The following is a 24,416-nucleotide window of genomic DNA, read 5'->3' on the forward strand; positions in this document are numbered from 1 at the left end:
TGACTGACTGGATCTCCAAGTGGCTTACAAAATTCGAAACATACCACGTGGAAGGCTTAAAACATAAATGGAACATCGCGGAACATCAGTGCTATTGCTCTAGAAAAAGAGGTGCCGGATCTCACCATGAACACCTCCCTTGTTCTCTTAGAATGGCAATGGCACCCACCTGAGAGGTGCCAGAACAGAGTTCTGGCAAGATCCAGCTGGGGGAGAAAAAGCCCCGCAGAACAAAATTCATGGTGCAAAGGCCTCCTGGAATAAAACCATTTTAACCTGAAATTTGTCAGGGACTGTGCCTGCCTGATTTCTAGTGGGGAGGGAGTTCCATAGAATTGGACCCACTACACCGAAGGCATGACTCCTCAACTAAGTCGAGCGGCACCATGCTGATTTGGTTGCAAAGAATATGCCACCGGAACTTGAGTGGTTTGCGGAGCTATTTGGGTCCCCCAGTAAGAGAGACCAAGGCCTCTGGGGCCTGCTTTTTTGTTTGTTTGTTTTAAAGGCGTGCCAGGAACTACAGATATCAAGGGATGTGCATTGAGCCAGCTGGCTTTTATAAGGGCATTGTTACTCCGGTATAGGGTATCATCCTCCTCTGTCCCTCTCACGTGGTGCTGCTTGACCCTGTGGAGCACCTGGCCTTGTCTGTCCAAGACTGGGATTGTGTGTTGGGGTAGGGAGCGAAAGGAGTGGGTGAGGGGCTGTTGTGTGTCTTTATTTCAAAGAGTGAAGCCTCTTCTCAGAGCGGACATCCAGTGGCTGTCATGAAAGGAATACAGGGCATTGGCATCGCCAGGACAGCCACAGTTGCTCCAGCTTTCTTTTTTTAAGGAAAAAATAAATATATTATTATTTAGAGATCTTCTAAGTTAGCTGCAAGGGCATTTCAGGAAGCCTCAGCCACCACCATCTGGTCCATTAAAATAAATCTGGCGTGCTTCCCCGCCCCATTCCCCCCCCTCTCACCCCCACCATGTTCAGAGGGGAGGGGATGAGGGAAAAAGAGAGCTCCCAGCTGCTCTGACGTTTGAATTTAGATTAGCCACAGCTGGCCTGTAAAATGTGGAGCAAAAGCTCTTCTGCTTCAAATTAGGAGGAGGAGGAGGTGGCGGTTGGGAAGTTCTCTCTTAAAAGGCCAGCACCACTTAAAATATCCCATGGGTTTGGGTGTCCTGTGTAGTGCCACAAAATGAAACCCAAAACTCTGGGAGGGGTGTGTGTGTGTGCGCGCGCACTCCGTATCTTAGTCTTTCATAACCAAATCCTTGATAGGTCACAATATTTTGATATATTTTCCATTGGGATCGTGGCCAAAGGACCCTTGTAAGATTCTGGAGTGAAGCACACGTGTGAGAACTTGGGATTAGGAAAGAAGCGTGCCCGGTTCCCAGCACAGCCCTCAGCAGTGGCCTCTTGGGCCTCTCCCAGCATAGTGGGAGGAAATTCTGTAGCTGACACAATGGGAGCGGTGCCTTCCCTGCTAGGTTTCTGGGTGTCCCGTGTTTGTGCCCTGCTTTCTGTGCTCACGCCATTAAATTTCGTGTTCCTTTGCCATCCACGTGGTGTGCTGTTGTAGGTGCCTTGTTCAGTGTATAAACAGCCAGGGCTGGGGGCGCTGCCTTTCTGGCTAACCTCCTTCATTCGGACAACTGTTGTGTTAGTGCCACCTTCTGGTAAAATGTCATTGAGCTAGGCCTCTTGCTCCAGTTATTTTGTGGTTCTTGGTTTCTCAGAGTTAAGAGTTCCAGAAGGTGGTTCTGACTTCTCAGAGGGGACGGCCTTTATTCAGCAGGTAGTCGGAGAAGGAAGGCAAAGCTCCAGCTGTCTTGTCATGTCATTTATATATTCATTTATCCCCTTAGGTCGCAATGAATTGATAGCAAGGTACATCAAGTTACGGACGGGGAAAACAAGGACAAGGAAACAGGTAAAAATGTACCTAGCTCTTGCCCTTTCCTTAAAAATAAAATAAAAAATCAACCTTGCAATAGGATGACTGAAGGAGGAAGTGGCCTCGTGAAATCACCCACGTGTGTGTGTCCGTGTGTGTGTCCGTGTGTGTGTGTGTGTGTGCGCGCGCGCGCGCGCGCCTGTTCCATTGCCATAATTCAGTGTACCACTCAGAAGTGTGATGAGGCATCAGAGCTAGTAGTAAATAAGTTGGAAAGGTCTGGGACATCAAAGTTCTTTTTCTGGCTCCAGTCTGTTGGGTACGGTTGAGATCCCTGCTTCAGTTTCTTTTTTTCCTAACATAGGTGATAGTTGCCTTAAAAGTTAGAGAATTAACCTTGGCTTCAATATTTTGGGATCTTTGGTAAGAAGTTACTGAATAAAGCCAAGGGGTGTGTAATGGCAACTGTAGCTCACAGGTGCCTTGATGCATCGCAAGCGCTCTCTCTCTCTTGCAAGCACTCATAATTGGTGAAGGCTTAAAAAAAATGCTCCTTCCAGAATTAGTTGGTGTTATAGGAGCTCTGTAACTTCATATTCTCCCACTACAGCAAACATATTGGCCCTTTTATTGCCCTTCCAAATTCCCTTAAAGGAGTAAATAATCATTTTGTCTCCACCACTTGACTGGGAAGAATCCTGAAGTAGGACCATAGGTAGAGCTTGATAGGAGATGCTGCACAGCACTGGGAGTGGTGAAGAGGAAGATTTTTCTTTCAAAAATAGAAGTTGGCCCCTAGCAACAATTATGCATCCATAATTGTAGCTTCCATCTTTCCAGTTGGCTGTGGGTGCTTTTTGAATCTTCAGGGCAGAAGTGAAAACCACTTGACCTAAGGGCTGCATTGCCCACCCAGGCAGTCAGCAATTTGGTGACAGATCTATTTTCTTGATTCTTCTTATCATGCTGTGTTCATGTTCGGGTTGTCCTACATCAAGTTAACTCCACCACCACCACCATTACTGGTCTTGATGCTGTGTTAGGGGTGGGGCAGAGAGAGTAGGAGAGGAAGAGAGAAGGAATGAGGTGGCAGTAACAATTTTGGTCACAGCCACTGCTGGCATACAGTTCTTGAAATGTCGGTCAAGAGCAAATGCAGCCCTTGGGCTGAAACACCCTGTATTCCCCATCCTCCATTTGCGCATGATTGCAATTTGACCTGAACACCCCCCCCCAAAAAAAGGGGTAGATCACTGCCAGTTTTTTATTCTTGGGAGATCGCAGTCTCTTGGGAGTTGGACGTCCCTGGTCTAAAGTATTTCTTCTTTAACCACAGGACAAAACTTGGCTATAGAATGTGGTTAAGAATGGTAGACCTTAACCATGACCCCAGGTTTGGACAACACTTTTAAGACCTCAAAAGCCTGAAGAGGAGCAAAGTGAATGCGATCCGCTTGCCAGGAGCCAGCATGTTTGCACATTCGCACCAAGCTGTAGTTTGGCTTAGTGTGATGTGCAAACGTAGCTAAAGACTTTGCCTGAAAGAATCCTCATGAAGGCACTCCTCTTTTTTTGTAGCAATGGCAGATGTCCCTCTTTTTTGTAATAGTCAACACATTCCTGCTCTGCAATCCATTAAATGGTTGCAGAATTTGTAATCTCAGAATTCATGGAGCAGTTGACAGTGTGTCAGACCAAAGGCTTATCCGTAACATCTTTCCAAAAGGCATGGGAAACACACTCTAGGACTGCCTCCAGGTGGGACGTACCCTGTATGCTGGCTTGTTCTTAAATACTCAAATGAACAATTGACACAGAACCAAAGGCATGGCCAAAGGGTTATCCCTTGTATCTTGGCCTCCCCACAAACATGTAAGAGAAGCTCATGGTGCTTAGACTTCAATGGTGGGCAAGCGTAGAATTCCTTCTGGAACTCCTAGTTCTCATTAGCTACTTGTAGTGTATTATGTTATCAAATCAAACTTGGAAAGGACCCAAAGACTTGGAAAGGACCCTGAGAGTCATCTAGTCCAACCCCCTGCAATGCAGGAATCTCAACACTCAGTCCCCCATCCAGTTTGATACCATACCAGATCTTGCTTAGCTTAGCAAATGTGCTAGCAGTTTGATTGCTGCACCACTTTGTATGGTATGTTAATGAAAGTCATTGATGGGAGAGCTGAAACCTTCTAAAATCCATCAATTAAGATATCACCAGCTCCCCTTTATTTCTTTCTGGATTGTTTCCTGCATTAGGGCAAAGTTGGAAATATCAGGTCCATGTCATTGCTGATTTTACTAGGCAGTAAAATCAGTAAGTTTTTACCAAACTTAAAACCATGGAGAGACCTGGTCTGAACAAAGACCTTGGATTCTTATCTCATTATACATGACAAAGCCGTTTTTCACCTTCTCACCCCTTGCTTTTTCCTGTAAGACCTATTGCAGTCGTTAAGAGTCGTCAACAGGCTCATCACAGCTATCTGCCAATCACCCATTCCCACCACCCTTCTGAGTAATACCCCTCCCCACCTTCTCACTATATAGAAGGGTCTGGAAACTTCTGTTTCAGTGTATCTGAAGAAGTGTGCATGCACACGAAAGCTCATACCAAGAACTAACTTAGTTGGTCTTTAAGGTGCTACTGGAAGGAATTTTTTTTGTTTTTACTAGGCAGTAGTTATGATTGGATGGAAGCAGATCTTATGGAATTAAACTTAGAGATGCTATGCATTATATGTATCTGTTATACAGTCATTCTTGCCTCTGCTTCAAGGTCTGCAGTCCTAACACTTTCTGGTGAATCTAGGGAAGCCTTTGCCAACTCAGTGCCCTCCAGATGTTTTGGACTAAAACTCCTGGCAGCCCTAGCCAGTAGCCCAAAATATCTGGATGACACAAGGTTTGTGAAGGCTGCCCCTAGCTCAGACTTGCTAGTAGAACACTCTAAGAAATGTTTTTGCAAATGAGAGTTGTCCTTTTCAATGGCAAAGCATGGATAGCCTCCATTATGAAAGAAAGTAGACTTAACTTGTCTTTTTCCTATTGTTTGACTCACTGCATGTGACTAGTAATGCTAAATCATTGGAGCAGTGCTCTGATATAAAACTAAATCCATCCAAAGACAATTAAAGTAGACAACAGCCTACACAGCAAGGAAACACCAGTCTCCATTGGTTGTCTCTAACATAGACAAATAGTTGGTGTAGTCTTGGGTCTTCTCATATAGTCTTCAGATTTGTCAAATCTCCTTTCTGTGGATCATATGCAAGATTCTGATTTATATTTTGGTAACAAAGAGCTTTGTCTAGTGGTTCCTTTGAATATTATTTCTGGAGTCAGGTTTAAACCCAAAAGAAATTGGGTTTCTACCCAAAATGTTCATACAGCTCTCAGAGCCATGGTCACATGTCCAATAGACAATTTCTGCTCTCAAAGCCTTGGATGCATAAAAACACTGCCATATATTATCGCTTAGTGGTCAGTGGTAAAAAGTGTCTGTGTAAGGCGGTGGCATGTTGTTCTAGAGGGATCACAATAGGTAAACTTGTGGTTCTGTTTGCTTAATTTAGCGGCAATACTGAGGTTAATTTCAAGCTTGTTTGAGTCCCTTGATGTTTAATGTCTTCTAAGGCAGGAGAAGATAAGATTAATCTTCTATGAAAAGCTGTTGGTGATTATAATTCCACTCTAACACTTACTTACTTCTGTCTTGCTCTCTGAATGAAGAGCTGAAAAATATTTAAGAACCAGGGGACTGTGCACTTAGGTTTTTGAGACCCAGATTGGAAACTGTTTTCAATGCTTGATTGTGTATCAATTCAATTAGGAGAACTGAAGAAGTGCATCTGGATTTACATGGCTATGGAGAGGAGTCATGTGGGTACAGATCTGGATCAGCAAAACATTATGTTGGGAATGGCTCATAGACTGAAGCATGAGTGGTTCCTAAAAGCATGATGATCAGTAGTACATAGAATTCTGATAAGAGTAAGCTACACTTACACTATTAAATGCTATTTGCAAAGGATAAAATCCCCAAATATAGCACACTATGCTCAAGTCCATAGCATTCAGTGGGTCTGTAGCAATTTCCTCCAATTGAGAGGTTAGCCATATCATTACAGTCTGTATTACCTGCCATCCATCCTGAGTACAGATCCTTCTCCTCTGGAACCTCACATGGCTTCAGAGGCTTGTTTGACTGTGTGTTGTGTGTGTGTGTGTGTGTGTCCAACCTAGGTGCTTGAAGCACTCTTGTCACGCAAAACAATTTGGGATCATGTCTTCATTCTGTTTGTGTTTTCCTTTTTGAATGACTTGGCGGGGCGTAGGTGTCCAGCCACATACAGGTTCTAGCTCGGAAGAAGGTGCGAGAGTACCAGGTTGGCATTAAGGTACGTTGGAGACCCTGCCCATGCGTCCGTGGTGTGTGAGCATGGGCAGCCCCCTCTCCTTCCTCTCCTTTCCTCTGGTTGACGGCTCTGCTGTTTTTCCCCCCTCTCCTTCTGCTTTTCTCTCTGCAGGTCTCTAGCCACTTGCAGGTTCTAGCCAGACGGAAATCTCGTGAGATTCAGTCGAAGCTGAAGGTACGCGCTTCCCCGGCTTTCCCACCTTTTGAGCCATGGCCATGCTGGCAACTAACATGCTGCGCTCTGTGGTTGCCACTCTTTTCCCCCCACTTGTTGTGTCTTTGCTCCCCTCCCTTTGTTCCTGGGACCTGATAATTTTCAGAATGCCGCTGAGGTGTGAGAGAGAATCGGAAGGAAAAAGCGATAGAGCACTTCTGCGTGGCAGGATCTGGCAAGGACAAGCCACCTCTAAACAGTCCAGTAAAGCTGTCCCTTGTCAGCTTGGAGAGTGCATTTCCAGTCACATCTGGAGCCTTCAGGTGGTGACATAGCAAGGAGAACTTCTAGAGTTCTCCACACTCCACCTGCCATCTTTGGTATATCCATGTAAGTGCTCCACTGTTGTTACAGGAACTGGAACCTTGCCTAAATCAGGGAAGCCGAGTAGGATCCATGACGGCTCATGAAATGTGCCGTCGTGGTATTAAGCAGCCGCTTCTGCTGAGCAACAACTGAGTGGAAGGGTACCTCCCAGTAAAGGCATAGGACAGAACACACTTCTCCTTCTGTTTCCATTCAACAGAAGAAGCCATTTCCTTCTGCTGTGCTACTTCACTGTCTACCACTCTGTAGCATTAAGATTTTCTAGGTAGCGCTGGAGCAGGGTTTGTTTTTTTGTTTTTTTAAAAAAGTTTTTCAAATAAGTGTTACTGATGTTCAATGATGCATCAAGTAGGGCTGACCATTAAAGTAGCAGACCAAGGCTTCAATGAAACAAAACCAAAACACATTCCCCCACCCCAAAGCAGAAGAGCCAGACTTTTGGAAAGCATTCTGTACTGGATGAGGATGGGGAAGTATACAGGAGGGGAAAACCCCAAAGTTTTGTAGGTACAAATTCTGATGGATTTATGCAGCTGAGGCTCATATAGCAGGCATAGGAATTTGTGCAATCAGTGTACCATACTTCCAGTCTATATGGCCAACAATCTTTAATACGTGGGGAGGATATTTGGCTAAGTTGGCCAGTGCAATGGTACAAGGCGATTAGAATGGAGATGCACAGAACCAGAGATGAGTGTCTTCCATCATAGGCCTGCTCTTGCTGATTCAGGATGCTTGGACCAAGAACGTGGGACCAGGAGCCAAGGAAGTTGAGCAGGGATAAAACTGGAGAGCTTTTATCCTGTGATTGCCTTTCTTTCTGTGGTTGGCTTTTCTTTTCTTCTTTCTTCTGTAACTGGAGATTGGCTAACCTTTCCTATTACCCTTTCCTCTGTGTGTTCTGTGTATTGTGATTTGGGTTTTTGAGGGGGGAGGGGGGTCTTAATGAAGGGTTAGTGGTTGAAGGGTATTTTGAACTGATTCTGGTTCTCTGTCTATTCTTGTGGTTTGGCCTATGCATCGGAAAGTACCTAGAAATTCCAATCTTTTCAGCTGTTCAAATTTATTTAGTCCAAAATACTCTCCCTTCCTTTTCTAGAGTCCACAAAGCAGGAGCTGCCATTACCAGGTTGGGAAAACTCATAAATAGTGTGTCGTTCCTCCCACCATGCCCTCATTCCTCTACCCCAAACTAAGAAAATAATTGGCTGGTTTATAAGAAGATTAAATTGTGTGCATAAAGTGGCCCACACCCAAAATTCAGTTAATAATAAAAACTCTCACAGTTGAAGAACAGCATGGAATGGAGGAAAATACCCAAAATTCAGTTAATAATAAAAACTCTCACAGTTGAAGAACAGCATGGAATGGAGGAAAATACCCAAAATTCAGTTAATAATAAAAACTCTCACAGTTGAAGAACAGCATGGAATGGAGGAAAATATCTTTTTAAAAGGATCTGTCCTTGTAGTCAGTAGCACACATTATATGATGACCAGATGTAACTGTAGAACACTTTTACATATATCTTAATTCTAGTCAATAGCATGTCTTCCACAAAAGACAGACAATACATTGCCTGAGAGTTAGGGCTGGCATGCTAGTCAACTGATGCTTGTTAGATTATGGCAAGATTTTGTCAAATATTCAAAGAATGCCCATGGCAGTGTTGTTGAGTTTTTAAAAATTATTATATCGTTATGGTCTCATTTGTTAAGTAGGGGAGGAACGAATGTATCTTACCCCTAAGCCTAAAGCTGACAGGGACAAACCTAGAAGCACATCAAAGCTTTTAATTTAAGGCATATCTGAACAGAAATGCAAGCAGTCATCAGTGGTATTGCCTAGTAAGTAAAGTATCTGACTAGGGTGAGGGAATGCTCAGAAAATAGGTCTCCCAACTCTGTCCTTGCAGTACTGTTGTTGCAAACCTATTTGAGAGGACATTTTAAGTGCATGCCCATAAGTTCTGCCCTGTATTGCTGAACCACTCTACCTCCAACCAGTGTGGTTTCGTGTTCTGCAATGCCAGAAGTCTGGGCAAATCAGTAGTATGCAGGTCCAGTTTACCACCTTGAGTCTTTAAAGAGAGAGCCAAAGGTAAACGGAGAAAACTGCAAAAGATCTTTTGGCCCATTTATCTACATCCAGGCTTAGGTAAAGGTAAAGGGACCCCTGACCATTAGGTCCAGTCGTGACCGACTCTGGGGTTGCGGCGCTCATCTCGCTTTATTGGCCGAGGGAGCCGGCGTACAGCTTCCGGGTCATGTGGCCAGCATGACTAAGCCACTTCTGGCGAACCAGAGCAGCGCACGGAAATGCCGTTTACCTTCCCACCAGAGCGGTACCTATTTATCTACTTTCACTTTGACGTGCTTTTGAACTGCTAGGTTGGCAGGAGCAGGGACCGAGCAACGGGAGCTCACCCCGTCGCGGGGATTCAAACCGTCAACCTTCTGATCAGCAAGTCCTAGGTTCTCTGGTTTAACCCACAGCACTACCCACTTAGGACTGTGCAAATTATCCCCTCACAAATACCAAAGAATCATTACTACCTAGGTACTTTTTACTCCACTTGCACTACTCTAAGAGTTATGTGCACGCAACTCAAGAAGCCTAAGCTTGTCCACATACAGCAACACACTGTTTATTTTGTATAGCTCTGCAGGCAGAAGAGTGCAGTGACCAGATCTAGTGCATTGTTTGCACTAGTAACTCTGCAATGTATAAAAGAATGTTGCTGTCAGTGCCCAGACCTGCATCAGATTTGGAGAACCACAGAACAAGGCGGTCTGTTCTCACTTCCTGCACATCTTCCTTGATTTGTAAAATTGAAGAAGTTACCTATTGAGATAAGCCTCATAGTATCCACTCCTTTCTTCCTCATTCCCGTTGTGCCACGTGCCCCAGATCATCATGTGGATTCAGTAAAACAGGCTGCATTAGAAAGCAGCCTGGGACAGATGTAGTTTGTTTACAAAATGAAGTCTGACATCCTGTGATGCTTTGAAGTCCCATTATTGATACCTGTTATGGATTATGCAGACTCCCCCACACCTCGCAGTCCCCATTATGACAGCAGAGGCACTAACCATATTTCTTTTCTTTCCTCCCTCCTCTTCACACAGGCTATGAACTTGGTAAGTGCACTTCAGTCTTGTTTCTGCCCCATTATGTGTTCTCTGCTTGGTGATTGTCTTTATCCTTATGCTGAGTGTTTAATTTTGTTGTATGCTGTGTGCTGCCTTGGTATCTATACTGGTGAAGGAGGGACCATACAGCTGTTAAATGAATAAATCCCTATGAATAGTATTAGAGAGTGCAGATGAGGTGCAGGGGGTGCTGGAAGTGCAAAATTAATAGCTGAGATGAGCATCTTTTGGATACTTTGGACACAAAACTGGCTAAACACCAGCACCTTAAATGGATGTTTGTGTTCTCCTCCTTTGATCTACAGACATGTTGCACTGCTCTAAAGGATTTATTATCAATGACTAGTAAGATCCCTGGAAAAATGAGCTTTGGGGGGAGGGGAAGTGGCATAAAACAGCTTGCTTGAATGGTTTGCTGCTAGTATGTTTTGATAAGTCTGAATGCAGCTAACACATGTGTAACGTGGCTCACTGTCCCCCATTAATTTGTCTTTAGTGGGCCGTCCAGGCCAGTGTTAGTAACTCTCCCTTCTGCTTCTCCTCTTCTGTCCTGTTTTCAAGGATCAGGTCTCAAAGGACAAGGCTCTGCAGAGTATGGCTTCCATGTCGTCGGCACAGATCGTATCTGCCAGTGTCCTGCAGAACAAGCTCAGCCCCCCTCCTCCACTCCCTCAGGCTGTCTTCTCTGCTGCTCCCAGGGTAAGGGATGGTCCAACACTTTTCCTGCCTGGTTAGGAAGGTCAGGCCCAGAAGGACGGCATGGAGTCGATGCTTCTGCAAGACAGCGGCTTCTCTTATAGGGCTGGGTGACTAACACAGAGATGGTTCCATGTATTTATTTATTTATTTACTTATCTGTTGTTGTGTTCCTGACCCAATAGGCTTAGTTTAAATCAAACATCATAAGCGTAATTTACGTATTCCACACCCAACACCCATGTCTCCCTAATTTTCATTTTTGCCCAGTTTACTTAAAAAAGAAAAAGAAAAAAGAAAACCTAACTCATGCTTTTCCTCCCAACACCTGCTCCTTTCGCTGTCACATATGGGAATGGTTCTCCAGGTGTTGTTAAAACTCCTTTGAGACTCAGCTAGCATGGCCAACGATCAAAGAAGATGGGAGTTGTAATCCAATAACATCTGGAAAAACCATAGGTTCTCCATCCCTGCCCTAATTCTTCTTATCTCCACATGCCATCAGCACCACCACCAAAGAGTAGCATATCTGACCCACCCTTTCCCCTTAGTGGCTCTCAAGAGAGTGGAGGACATGTACTGACTTGGTGTGAAACTCCCAGCTGTAGTCTTGACTCTCCTCAACTGTGTTGTGGTATTTCCGCACTTTTCTAAAAAAAACTGACTAGCCGTTGCCATTCTGTAACAATAAACTTAAAACAACCCTTTAACAACTTTGATGAACCTGAACAACTGTAGCTATGAAGTCAGATGGTAGGAATATGCATGACAATGTTTTCTGTGTTCATTTTTTGTTTCCTCAGTTTTGGAGTGGGCCTATCCCAGGACAGTCTGGACCTTCTCAGGAGTAAGTGAAAAGCAATTGTTACGTTTGGTGGAGAATTAAAAGGCTTAGCAGTTAGAGGATGGTACTTGCATAGCATTTCTGAATTGTTCCACAGAAATAGATGCCACATTGTGCATTCTCTCTCTCTCTCTCTCTCTCTCTCTCACACACACACACACACACACACACACACAACTTGATCGCTTATGCCTCCATTTCTAAACTGCTATGTTCATATTCTTCCAAAGGGTCATCTCAGGTATGCATAATTGCATGTGGGGATTGCTACAATTCAAGTCTCATGTAGGGAAATCATTTATTTGAAAGCTCCTCCATATAGGGCCACACTGGGGGGGGGGGGGGAGAGAGAGAATCAGAGAGAGAGTTAAGATCAAGACTTCTTTATCTGATGTGGTAGATTTTTGACATTACACACAATATTCATCGGGGTGGGGGGGCGTGTCGGTGTTTCAAATAAACAATTCCTCGACTGCATATTGTCAGGGTTTGAAGGATTATTCCAGCTGGTATTTGAGATTCGAGGGATTGAACCTGGTAGCTTCTGCATGCAAAACATGTACACAAATGGCCCTTCCTTTATTTCGCAAAGTCAGCATCTCCAGTGAGGATGCTTCACTGTTCATGTAGCCATAATAAAATGCACTAGAAACTGCAGTCCCATAAACCCTCTTAAAGTATCCAGAACCTCCTAAATATATTTGATATTCTTCATAGGAAACCTCATAGCAGTTTACAAAATCTAGTCGTGTATAAATTTTATGAAATAATTATAAATATTTTTATTTTAAAATAAAAATGAATAATATAGTGGAATGTTTGTTGGTCAGGTTCCTAAGGGTTGGTTACATTAGGCCTTCAGATAGACTGCTTTTTTTCTGAAATAGTGGGGAAGGCAAATGAGGGGGAGCCCTGTAATGGCTGGTGGCTGTATGTATATGAGAGGCCACCATAGAGTTACCTTGATGATTTCTGCAAGACATCTGCCCTTGGAGTAACTTAGGGTGTATGCATATAACAGGAACATTAACAGTTTGACATACTGACTAACATACTTAACACTATTTTGTTTTTCAGCATTAAACCTTTTGCACAACCAGCCTACCCCATCCAGCCACCCATGCCTCCATCACTAGCCAGTAAGTAATTTTGTTTCTCCAACTAACTGATGCTCTGCCTCATAACGTTTTCTTGGCTCCCCTGTCACCACCAGCACCCAGTCCTGTTTATTCATACAGACAGTTCTAGCTGTTTGTATGAATAAATTCTAGCTGAATGCCTTATTGTCTATTCCAAAGGTTGATTCTTTCCATCCTGTCATTAGCGGTAATGGTACCTGTAGGTTCTCCCCATCCTCACAGAGCTTTCGGGGTGCAATTTAGATTGGGGAAAAACAGTGCAGTGGAGAGGGCTAACCATTTCTCCCTTGCTGTTGCTGGCCTAATTCAGCCCTCTTCTATGCCACTTGCTAAGCTTTTCAAAAAGAAAAGAGGATGATCTACTCATGGGTTTTCCATCATCTCGCCTGCTTTGAGTGAGAGGGATTCTACCTTCACATTTGCCTAGGATGTTTCTGTATGATGAAGATGAAAGCAGAGTTATCATGGACCGCCTTGTCTTCCCAACCATGGTCACATTTTGCTTGCAAGGAAATATGGCAAAAGCACTGAAATAAAATATAAATAAATGCTTCTTTTTACACCTTAGCTGCTTCCAGTTTTTAAAATTTGACTCAGTAAATGATGTTTTGCATTTAATTATTTGAGCAAAGCTTTTTATATTTTAACTAGCCTCTATGCTGCCCTTTGATCTCTTCATATTACCCACAGAATGTCATCTGTGAGATGGATTGTGTAGATGGAAGACAATTTTTGTAGCAGGAAATGATGCAGTCAATCAGGAAGCCCATCTGTCCTGTCCAGTGATCTTCTTGATGCTCTAAAGTAGAGCTTTCTAAACTCTGTGTCGCGACACGTTACTGTGTCCACTGCAGTGTGTAGGTGTGTTGTGCGAATGCTCCCCGTGCTCCTCCTGGGGCTGGAGAGGGGTTGGTTTAACTTCCGGTTTGCCAGTAAAACCGAATTACTGTGTCGTGAAATGATGCATGTCTAAAACTGTGTCACCAACATGAAAAGTTTGGAAAGCTCTCCTCTAAAGACACCTCCATAGTAGTAGAAGGGTAGCTTCCTGGATTGCTGTAGTACTTGGGAGTTATAAATTGTATTTTATCTAGGGAGTACAGTCTGCTTCATTCCTCTTTGCTTCATCTGGAGTTTAAGAGATTACACCTTTTTTGTTTACAAACTGTCTTGCTTAGCGTTCAGGGGAAATTAATCCATTTCAGTTCTCCCGTCTTCTAAATCCATGGGCAACCCAGAGCTATTACAAATATGAAATGCTTAAAAATGAAATTTGAATCATTACAATTTCAGAGAGTCCTGTTGCATTAGAACTGCCATCTGGGCAATAAGGAAGGAAATAGTCCTTGGCTTCTTGGAAGGAAGGCAACTAGGCTAAATGGGGGAGCATTAAAGGGTTGTCCCCATCTCTGCAGCTGAAACCTCCCCCTTCAGTGCTCAAGAATGTGGCAACACTTTCTTTTTTCCAGGCTACGAGCCCCTGGCTCCTCTCCCACCTGCTGCCTCGGCTGTGCCAGTCTGGCAGGACCGCACCATCGCCTCTACCAAACTGCGGCTCCTTGAGTATTCAGCGTTTATGGAAGTGCAGCGTGACCCTGAAACGGTAACTCTTAGGGGGGAAATGTTTGGCACTGCAGGAGCTGGTGGCAATGGTGTTTTTCAGCTCTTACAGTGCATTGGGTCTCTGCAGAAAACTGCCCTCTTTTCTAACCTGCATAAAGCCTGGCATTCACTTACCAGCCCCGTGTAATAAATGCTGCCAGAGACTCAAGCTCTGGTCTCCCTGTGCTGTTTTGTGTAATGTAGACACATATCACCTTGGCTGTATTTTTACAGCCCTTTTGTCTAGGCTGGAGTCGCCAATGCCATGCAGCTTCCATCAACTCTGGTTATTACCCATGCTGGCCTGAGCTGTTGGAAGTTGGAGCTCAACAACATCTGGAGATGTTGGCTGCTCCTGGTCTGGATGGTGGTAACTGGCAATAAGGCAGCTGAGTTTTGCATTTGCAGTGTCAGCAGGAGTATCTGATTCCCTTTGTCATGGCTGAATCTTTGTAGTGGAGAACGCTACCTTCCGCTCCCACATTTTTTGCCTTTTGTGTTTCCCACCCTACAGTATAGCAAGCACCTCTTTGTGCACATTGGACAGACGAACCCCTCGTACAGCGACCCGCTGCTGGAGGCAGTGGACATCCGCCAGATCTATGACAAGTTCCCTGAGAAGAAAGGTGGCCTGAAGGAGCTCTATGAGAGGGGGCCCCAGAACTCCTTTTTCCTGGTCAAGTTCTGGGTAAGAATCATGCAGCCCAAAGCCAAACAATGCCTCTGAAAAAGCCATTATTGGGCACTTCTTCATCGGACAAGGCGGCTAAGGAAATTAGACCAGAGGACCATGTTTACATTATTCTCCTATATGAATGTGGATGTTGTTTGGACAATGGGAGGGGGGATGCTTTCTGGCCTCAGATTCTCCACAGAATCTGTGGGCAGTCACATGTTTGATGTGGTGTTGCCTGGCTTTATATGCTAAGCAGGCTTGACCCAGGCATCTTGGTAGAAGAACCTAAGGGATATTAAAAATGAAATGAAATTCTGAAGGGGTCTGGGGGAAAGGGTTCTTCCTTTAGAAAAAGAGTTACATTCAATAGCATGTTTTGAGGTCCAAGCAATACCATGGTATTTTTCTCTCTCAAATGTTCATAGAATCATAGACTCTAAGAGTTGGAAGGGACCCCCAAGGGGCATCTAGTCCAACCCCCTGCAATGCAGGAATCTCAGCTAAAGAAAGGCAGATGGCCATCCAACCTCTGCTTAGAAAGCTCCAAGGAAGGAGAGCCCACCATCTCTCGTGGGAGTCTGTTCCACTGCTGAACAGCTTCTACTGTCAGAAGGTTTTTTTTAGTCAGAATCTCCTTTCTTGTAACTTGAAGCCATTGGTTCGAGTCCTACCCTCCAGAGCAAGAGAAAACAAGCATGTTCCCTCTTCCATTTGATAGCCCTTAAGATATTTGAAGATGGCTATCATATCTCCTCCCAGTCTCTTGTTTTCCAGGCTAAACATACCCAGCTTCTTCAAGGTACTCCTCATAAGGCTTAGTTTCCAGATCCTTTATCATCTTGGTTGCCCTCCTCTGAACGCATTCAGGCTCCCATAGCACATACTGCAAGACCAGCTGGCGTTTTATATTGACTTTGCTCTATCATCTGAATCTGAATTTTTTAATGCCACTCTGTGGCATTCAGCCTGGTTTGAGCCTCCTTTGGACCTGTGACTTAATATTGCCTAAAAGCTGTCATTCTCCCCTGCCGCCAAATCTTAAAAGCTGTTGTCGTCCCACACTAAGTGTTTTCAGTTCGTCTTCGCTCCCCTCAGTGAATGCACCCCGGAACTCTTGGGTCGGAGACCTCCGCGCCCCAAGCCGAAAGTCACAATCCGTACTTGATTTATAATACCTCCTTCCTTGCCTTTGCTCTAGGCGGATCTGAACAGCACCATTCAGGATGGTCCTGGTGCTTTTTATGGCGTAAGCAGTCAGTATAGCAGTGCAGAAAACATGACCATCACAGTCTCCACTAAAGTGTGCTCCTTCGGAAAGCAAGTAGTCGAGAAGGTGGAGGTGAGTCCTGCGCTTCCTTTGGGTGTGGTACCAGCAGGAAGGGAATGTTGCAGAGTGGGTGAAGAGCATAGCAGTTAATGTGGGACTGGAAGCTAAGTTCTTGGGAAGAACGTACAGCCCAAGGGGAAAGTGCTTTGAGACTCTTTTAAGTGCTAACAGTACATGTGTAATAAGTAGCATGCGTTATCAGAATGTAAGTATAGTCCTCTCTTCCTTTCCCCCTGCTGATTAATTAAGGATAATTAGGGTGTGCCACCTCCCCAGTTCTCCTACACCAAGCTTGAATCCCATTCGATACACAATAATAAATAAATTAACAAATCTCTCTCATATTATTGCACCTTCAGTGACTTATTTGTTAGGGTCTACAGTGGTACCTCGGGTTACATATGCTTCAGGTTACAGACTCTGCTAACCCAGAAATAGTGCTTCAGGTTAAGAACTTTGCTTCAGGATGAGAACAGAAATCATGCAGCAGCAGCAGCAGGAGGCCCATTAGCTAAAGTGGTGTTTCAGGTTAAGAACAGTTTCAGGTTAAGAACAGACCTCTAGAACAAATTAAATTTTTAACCACTGTATGCCTTATCGATGCTTTTTCTGCAGACGGAATTTGCCCGGATGGAGAATGGACGGTGTGTGTACCGAATCCATCGGTCCCCCATGTGCGAGTATATGATCAACTTTATCCATAAACTGAAACACCTCCCAGAAAAATACATGATGAACAGCGTCCTGGAGAATTTCACCATCCTGCAGGTAAATAACATTTTCCTTCTATCCTGAATCCTTTCCAGCTGGTGCAAGGAGTAACTTCTGTCTGGGTGTCCATAGTAGGCTTTTCATGGCTGAAGAAACCAACTGGATAGTTTCAGATTTGGTCATACTTGGAGTAAAAACCCATTGAAATCAATTGTAGAAGTTAGGTCATTGGTTTCAATTAGTTTACCCGTAATATGACTAAATCTGGGCCTGTAGCAGCAAAAGCAGACCCCTTCATCTGCCCCACTTGTAATAAAACCCCTCTCTCCCCTACAGCTACAAGCAGGTACTGTATCTCTCCGGTGGTTTGACTTTAGGCACACTCTTCCATTGTCCCCCAAGACAGATGGATGTCAATAACAAGGACCCAACCAAAATAACAATTGCATTCCTTTCCTCCTGTTGTTTTTTATTCTACCTTTCAACGTCATGCTCATCATCTGCTTTCAAGAAGGCAATGGCTTGTCATGAAGACATTTCTTATGAGGAAAATATTTTGTTCAGCACATGTGAGATTCTTTGGCAAGGACAAGCTCATGTAGTCTGTTCCTCATTTAAAGTGCTGTCCTGCCATCCATTATATGTGTTGGCTCAGTTGACTAACTTGCTGCAGTCCTTAATCCCCACTTCAAAATATTTTTATTTGATCAGATGGGCATTTGTCTCATCCTTGCAAGTAGAGAGGAGGTTAATTTTACCAGTGTCTTAGATTCATTCTCAGGTACGGAAGAGTGGTAACGTTATCTTCACCACTTCGCAGGTTATAGGCAATCCGTTAAAAGTTACCACTTAAATCTTAAATCACCCCTATCTTTAGAACTGTGGCTTTGATTTTTGAGATTTTGTAATTCATCAAATAAGTCCTACTGAAATCAAGTGGATGGATTGTAAAAGTAAAGAAGATCAAAATAATATTTTGTACTTGGGTGCAGATAATTACATCTGTATTATGCTTGTTGATTGTGATGTGAATGGTTAAATTGCAACAGGGAAAGGATCGATCTTCTGCTTCCATATTTTAAAAGAGATGGTGGCTATTGAAATAAGCGTGCCCTTTGCAGCTGTTGCAATTTCCACCTTCCTCTCAAATCTCATTTCCATTTTGTGTCATGTCTCTTTAGATAGTGATGTGCAAGCCACTCTGGGACTCCCTTTTCTGCTGAAGAGTGGGAGACCGTAATTTTCTAAAGAAATAAAGTACTCAGCTTCTGTACCTGAGTACAAAATACAGTATGGGAGCTCGTACTATAGGAACCCAGCTCAAAAAAACTATCCCATTTCTCTGGTCTCAATGTCTGACTTTCCCAGTCCATCTTCCCGTATCTCACAGTATGTGTGTGCTCTTCTTCCCCCAGGTTGTTACGAACAGAGATACCCAGGAAACCTTGCTCTGCATAGCCTTTGTTTTTGAGGTATCCACCAGCGAGCACGGAGCCCAGCATCATGTGTACAAGTTGGTCAAAGACTAGAGGCCCCCTTGGGGTGACCGGGCAATTTGAGGAAGAAGAGAAGAAGTCTTGTCAGAGAAGCCACCCGAATAGGATGCCTTGACGCAAGTCTTTTGAAAAATGAACACACAACACACACACACAAAAAGCAATGCCAAAAAGACTGTATCACAATCACAGATGTTTTCTACTTAGGAACAATTTTTTTAAAAAGAAAAAAAACAAGCAGAAAAGAAAAGCGTGACAGGAAAGCATATAACGGAAGGAGAGCTGTATCTGGAGGCAGCAAGGAGGAGGACTGTTCCTGGGGGCTCGGTCATCAGTATTTCAGGAGACATTGGCGCCAAGGCCTGGTACCTCTGGATATCTCTCCGGTCACACAACACTAGAACAGCATCAAGTGAAACAAGACTGCCAACTACTTCTTAATACCTGGATGTGCCTATATATCCCGTGCCAATTTGTCCTCAAAACCTGGGTGGTTTCATTTAGAGAAAAGCGTTCTGAGAGGGCTGCTAAGGATGTCTGTTCTGGGAAGGGATGGGGAATCAGATGCTGCCTTGTTTATGTGACCGATTCCACTCTGTTCAAGACACCGACAAAGAAGAGGAAGAGTTTTCTTCCATCTCTTGACGCAGGCTGCGTGCAGAGCCAGCACAGGGAATTGGCAACTTGCGTCATGTGGCACACATGCCACCCATGGGTTAATTGCAAGAAAACGATTTTGTTCCAACATTTTCCTGGGCATTTTCTATTGCAGGATACGGTGGTGGTGGGAGGGCGCCAGGAGTTGATTATGGCAGGAATGTGGTGCTTTTACATCCATGTCCCAGATGTTTGGATAATAGACAGGAGTAGGGTTGCAGGATCGCGTGTGTGTGTGCGCGCATGTGTTCGCCAGCAAGAAATGGGGAGACTTAAAGATATCTGTCTGTGGGATGTTAAAAGGTTAGAGTATGTATTAAAAGGAAGGAGGGGTGCTCAGCTGGAGGAGAGCAATTCAGGAAATCATAGATTTGGAGATTTGCATAGATTTGCATTCCTAGGGTTGCAGATAAGCAGGCTGACTCTAGGTGAGCAATGAGATGCCTGGAAAAATATTAGGGCTGGCTAAGGTTGAGTAACTTGGGGGGGGGATCTGAATTTGTATGGGATTTTTAACCAGCTCTCAATGGAGCATTATTATTACATCTGCCATGTCAAAAACAGCATGGGATAAGCTTAGACCAAAGTTCTTGCTGCCTGGGCATTGTTCTGGTAAGGTATTAATTTCCCTTCTGCTTCTCTGTTCATCTGTGGTAGTCATCCAGGAAAGGGCATGATCAAAATATCACGATGCAAGTCTTTCCTCTGGATTATGTACTTCCCACCTAGGATATCTTTGTGGAGGCTGCTAAAAAAAACCAACCAAAGCGAAAATTGCATATTCTGGCAGCCTAAACCCAAGGAGGTGCTGAAAGATGAAACAAAGTACAATATGTCATACAGAATCCCTCTTCATTTGAAAGCTGTACTGTTTGCTGTTGGAAATGCTGAAGAAAGTTTCTGTGTAGGGTTTAAGTATAAACATGAGCCCCTATACCTTAAGCTTGGAGACTAAGACAGTGGGCTTATGATTTAAATTGGTGCTTATAGGAATCCTGTTACATGAACAGTGCCAAGATATCAGTAACCTCACTGTACGTGGCACCTCCAGGGCTCAGGCCCATAGGTTTCAGCTATACTTTGTCTAAATGCTAGTTTGTAGTTTTAAATAATAGAGGAACTAACAGAATGTAATATTTGTGCCTTCCTACCTTTCTTTTTTACCATTGAACTTTTTTCTGTTTTGTCCTTCAGCTTTCCCCTGGCCACATGGTGATTTGTTTGCTTTTAAGTTGGTTGATTTTCATTTTTTAAGAGAATTCTCCTTGCTGCTCCATCCTTTCTTTAGTCTGGTATACTCTTACTCAACCCACTCAGACTAATCTCCACCCTATGCTGCCATGGGCCTGGTGAGATTCCTATGGAGAGGCCTCAAAACATTGGAAAAGGTGCAATACACTGCAAAAGAAAAAGCAAAGCCATTTGCAAGCAAGGAGAGAATTTGAGGTTTCCACTTCTACGAGGAAATTGGAATGCACAGACTTGAGTTTGCAATTACATTTTTTTATGCTTGGGGTATTTGACTATAGCTTTAAATGGAGGTTGGCCCCCAGTGCATAGTTCTCAAGGCTGGTTGAGTTATTTTGGCACCTGAGGCAGAAAATCCTACAGGTGCATCTTCCCACCCCTGCCAATAAATACTATAATAACTTCACGTTTCTGCCGTTTTCATGACACCTCAACACACCTGCCTGAGGAGACCATTTCACTCTACCTAATGCTAGGACCAGACCCAATTTGTAAGAAGAGATTTCACCACCAGGATCATTTTCATAGTGATATCAAGATTTGTGCAAAGAGATTCCCAAAGAGACAGCGGAAGGGAGCTAGGAATTCAGAGTGTGTTGGCTGCGGGCAAAAATGTCTGTTAAAAACAGATTGTGGTGACGCTGAAGTACTGTGTGCCTTTCATTGGAACATAAGGGTCAGGTTAAAATTTAGAGCTCCTCCCTTCTCCGTTGTCTGCCTTAAAAGGTAGGAGATAATGTAATGGAGATGCCTCGTATAGTCTTGATGTCTGGCTTTTCATAACTGACTTGGGCCTCTCCTTCAGGCCTGGCCTGTATCGCCACTGCATTGTTGATTTAGCACCCATGTTTCAACTGTGGATGAAGGACTAGGTACAAAGGCATTGGCTAACTCAAACTTAAGTCTAGCTAACACAGACTAAGAATGTTCCCAGGATCCTTCAGACTGCCGTTTGAGTGCAACATGCAGCTGAGAGGTGATACCATGAGAACAACTGACAGAATGGTTTCCCAGCTTTTTGAAGGACATTTATAATTAATGTAATAATTTTTTTCCTGTGAAGTGTTTTTAATTGATGCCACCCAAGAACTTCTGGAAAACTCCACTAGAATGTTGAAATGAACACTCCTCTGTGTGTTATGTTGGACCCCCGAGGTGGTAACGCTAAGGGGAATGGTACGTGGGGACTGGTTTGGTAGAGCAGCAAGTCACAAATTGCTCAGGAACAGTGCCTTATTTTGCAACACATGTTGCACTCTTGGGGGATGAGCAACAGGTGCAGAAAGTTCTAAAAATCAGTTGTAATCTAAATTCAGGTGAGCACATCCTCTACCCCCTGCCTCCAATGTGATAATCCTACTGCATTGCCTCTGGCAAAGCTGATGGTCTCCTGCATCTCTGTGTGTGATGTTTTGGGCAAACTGGTCTCTCTAGTGCCACAACTCTTTCTCCAGTGTATTATTACTCTTGGGAAGAACTGGCTACTTTGTAAAAGCCAGCTTGAAGTTCAGGTACGTTTCTGAGACCCCTGTGCATTGGGCGGGGGGAGAGGTACAGCATCCTTGGAACTGAATAACAGTTATGGCTATTCTAGTGGGAGGAGGTAGAGTTAAAAGAGACAGGATGTTGAATTGCCTATGATTACAGCCAGAGCCTCTGCAGCTGTAAGGAGAGGAGAGCTGGCTAGTTTATATGTAGCATGTTTATTTTCATTCCTAGATCAAAAACTCTGGGAATTAAGGTTAAAACCTTCCCTGTTCTCCTTAACCTATGTACAATAGAATTCCCTTTTCTGCTAAACATACTTTTTTAAGGGAGGGCATATATAAACCCCTGGGGCAGAGACTTCAGTGTACAACATGGGGAAAGTGGAGCAGAGCCTTAGTCTTGCCTAAACCCCAACTTTCTTATATAAAAACTGTTTCTTGTATTTTATCCACAATCTTCAACCTAGCTGGAGCCTTTGGAATAAACCTCCTCCAAAACTGGCCTATGTTACATTTCTCATCTTTCCCCTTTTCAGTCCTTCCATGCCACATACCATTCTTGCTTTCAGAGCAACGTAGTTAGATCCATTCCCCAGCCTTCCTGCTTGTAGAATCCCCTGCACAGGCCACAAGTCTGTGAGTACAAATAGACCTACAAACCACTGCCCACCTGGGTGTCCCTCAGAGAATGGCAGCAAGGCTAAAGAAACGCCAGCTTCACGAATCTCTTAGTTGGACATAATACTGGTACCCAAAAACTCAAGTCACCAAGTCTCATGTCACCCCACATCCCATGTATTTATGAATTTCACATGAAGTACTGTTTTATTTTTTTAAAGACTTTGTAAAGCTTACCAGGGTTATGGTCACCTTTTTTAGAGCTCTGTCAGTCCACATTGTAAAACCATTTTTATGTATTATATTTTGTGTATTTTTTTTTAATCCAGCTGTGATGGGTTGTATCATATATTGTTGTGTTTACTGTATGTCCATCTTCAAGTAGATGAGACAGTGGAGCTTCTAGAAAGCTATGGTCTGCTGAAAACTATTAAACTTATTTGTTCATGGGTTGGCTCAAACACCTGTTCGCATTCTTCCCTTTATTTTCTCTTATATGTTCATGAGCATTTTACCAGCAATAAGAAGCTGCAGTTGGATCCACCTCATCAGCCCCTATCAGCAGAAGTCCTCCACAGGGACTTGTGCAAATGGGCACTCTCCTCCCCATGTGCTCCCCCCACGTCCTCTAAAATTGGGGAAGGAGTGTCAGGAAAAATTCCATATGGGGAGACGGTACGGCGTATCATTCCACCTGACAAGCTGGATGCTTGCACAGATTGAACGGTGAGAAGAGTGCAGCTTTTAATTCCACCACTTGTCCATAATGTTTTACCAGGCCATAATCTACACTGGTCTGTGTATTTATATACGTCTACAATCTCACTGGGTGAGGGGAGGATTTTGTATTGCATTCAGCCTTCATTTGTGTTCAGTGTTTCCCAACCTTTGGTCTCCAGCTGTTTTTGGACTACAATTCCCATCATCCCTGACCTTTGGTCTTGCTAGCTAGGGATGATGGGAGTTGTAGTCCAAAAACAGCTGGAGACCAAAGGTTGGGAAACACTGGTAGCTGTTTTAAAAAAATAATCGTGTTTAACATCTGCTTTGTGACTGTGAAGTTATGACTGGTAGGATTTCGGGTCTGGCTTTCATACTTGGGAGTTAATTTGCTGAACCCAGTTTGGAAGCAATACTACTGTGTTCAGTCCAAACGTACTTTTCTTTTCCGAAGCTTACAGAACTGGCACTCCGTGAAGTCATCAAGAAGCATTCCCAATCCCCAAAGCAATTTGCACTGTTTTGTGAATGTGTTCTATTTTAAACATTTTAAAACTGCCAGCTGCCCAAAGGGAAATCACAATGCTCACAGCTGAGCTGGAGTTTTGACAGACAAATAAGCCATTGAATCTGGCAGATTGCAAAGGTGTGAGGGATAGGCTCACAGCTGTTCTTCATATGTTCTTCATTTACCCCTTCTCAAAATGGAAGCCATGTATATTTTGCAAAACGTATGTTTATGTGGGTGTGTGAAATAAATAGAAATGTGTTTGGATAATAATACATACTAGCTTCAAAGTATGCAGTTACAAGTGTGACTGGTTGCATTGAGATGATCCTCTGTGGGCTTGACTACTTTCCTCCCCTCACAGATGTGTTGTTGTTTAGTCGTGTCCGACTCTTTGTGAGCCCATGGACCAGAGCACGCCAGGCACTCCTATCTTCCACTGCTTCCCGCAGTTTGGTCAGACTCATGTTTGTAGTTTCGAGAACGCTGTCTAACCATCTCGTCCTCTGTCGTCCCCTTCTTCTTGTGCCCTCAATCTTTCCCAACATCAGGGTCTTTTCCAGAGAGTCTTCTCTTCTCATGAGTAGCCAAAGTATTGGAGCCTCAGCTTCACGATCTGTCCTTCCAGTGAGCACTCAGGGCTGATTTCCTTAAGAATGGATAGATTTGATCTTCTTGCAGTC

General features: G+C 43.9%; 1 protein-coding gene across 6 annotated transcripts in view; it reads left to right on the plus strand.

Annotated features, from left to right (window-relative positions):
- The window catches only part of TEAD3 (TEA domain transcription factor 3), a 90,652-nt gene extending 67,686 nt beyond the window's left edge, over positions 1 to 22,966 (plus strand). Inside the window, exons 3-15 of one of the 6 annotated variants that reach the window (XM_081915957.1) lie at positions 1,869 to 1,933; positions 6,232 to 6,294; positions 6,424 to 6,486; positions 7,952 to 7,981; positions 9,981 to 9,992; positions 10,566 to 10,703; positions 11,504 to 11,547; positions 12,622 to 12,683; positions 14,153 to 14,286; positions 14,800 to 14,973; positions 16,160 to 16,300; positions 16,904 to 17,056; positions 18,415 to 22,966. In XM_081915957.1, coding sequence (XP_081772083.1) covers positions 1,869 to 1,933; positions 6,232 to 6,294; positions 6,424 to 6,486; positions 7,952 to 7,981; positions 9,981 to 9,992; positions 10,566 to 10,703; positions 11,504 to 11,547; positions 12,622 to 12,683; positions 14,153 to 14,286; positions 14,800 to 14,973; positions 16,160 to 16,300; positions 16,904 to 17,056; positions 18,415 to 18,528 — 1,193 coding nt within the window. In that variant the 3' untranslated portion in view covers positions 18,529 to 22,966. The remainder of the gene's footprint in view (positions 1 to 1,868; positions 1,934 to 6,231; positions 6,295 to 6,423; positions 6,487 to 7,951; positions 7,982 to 9,980; positions 9,993 to 10,565; positions 10,704 to 11,503; positions 11,548 to 12,621; positions 12,684 to 14,152; positions 14,287 to 14,799; positions 14,974 to 16,159; positions 16,301 to 16,903; positions 17,057 to 18,414) is intronic. The other 5 variants (XM_081915958.1, XM_081915960.1, XM_081915959.1 and 2 more) reach the window with 5 other exon arrangements.
- Positions 22,967 to 24,416: the final 1,450 nt, after the last annotated feature.

Source organism: Podarcis melisellensis (genome assembly GCF_964234715.1).
Source record: "Podarcis melisellensis genome assembly, chromosome: 6".
Taxonomy (NCBI): domain Eukaryota; kingdom Metazoa; phylum Chordata; class Lepidosauria; order Squamata; family Lacertidae; genus Podarcis; species Podarcis melisellensis.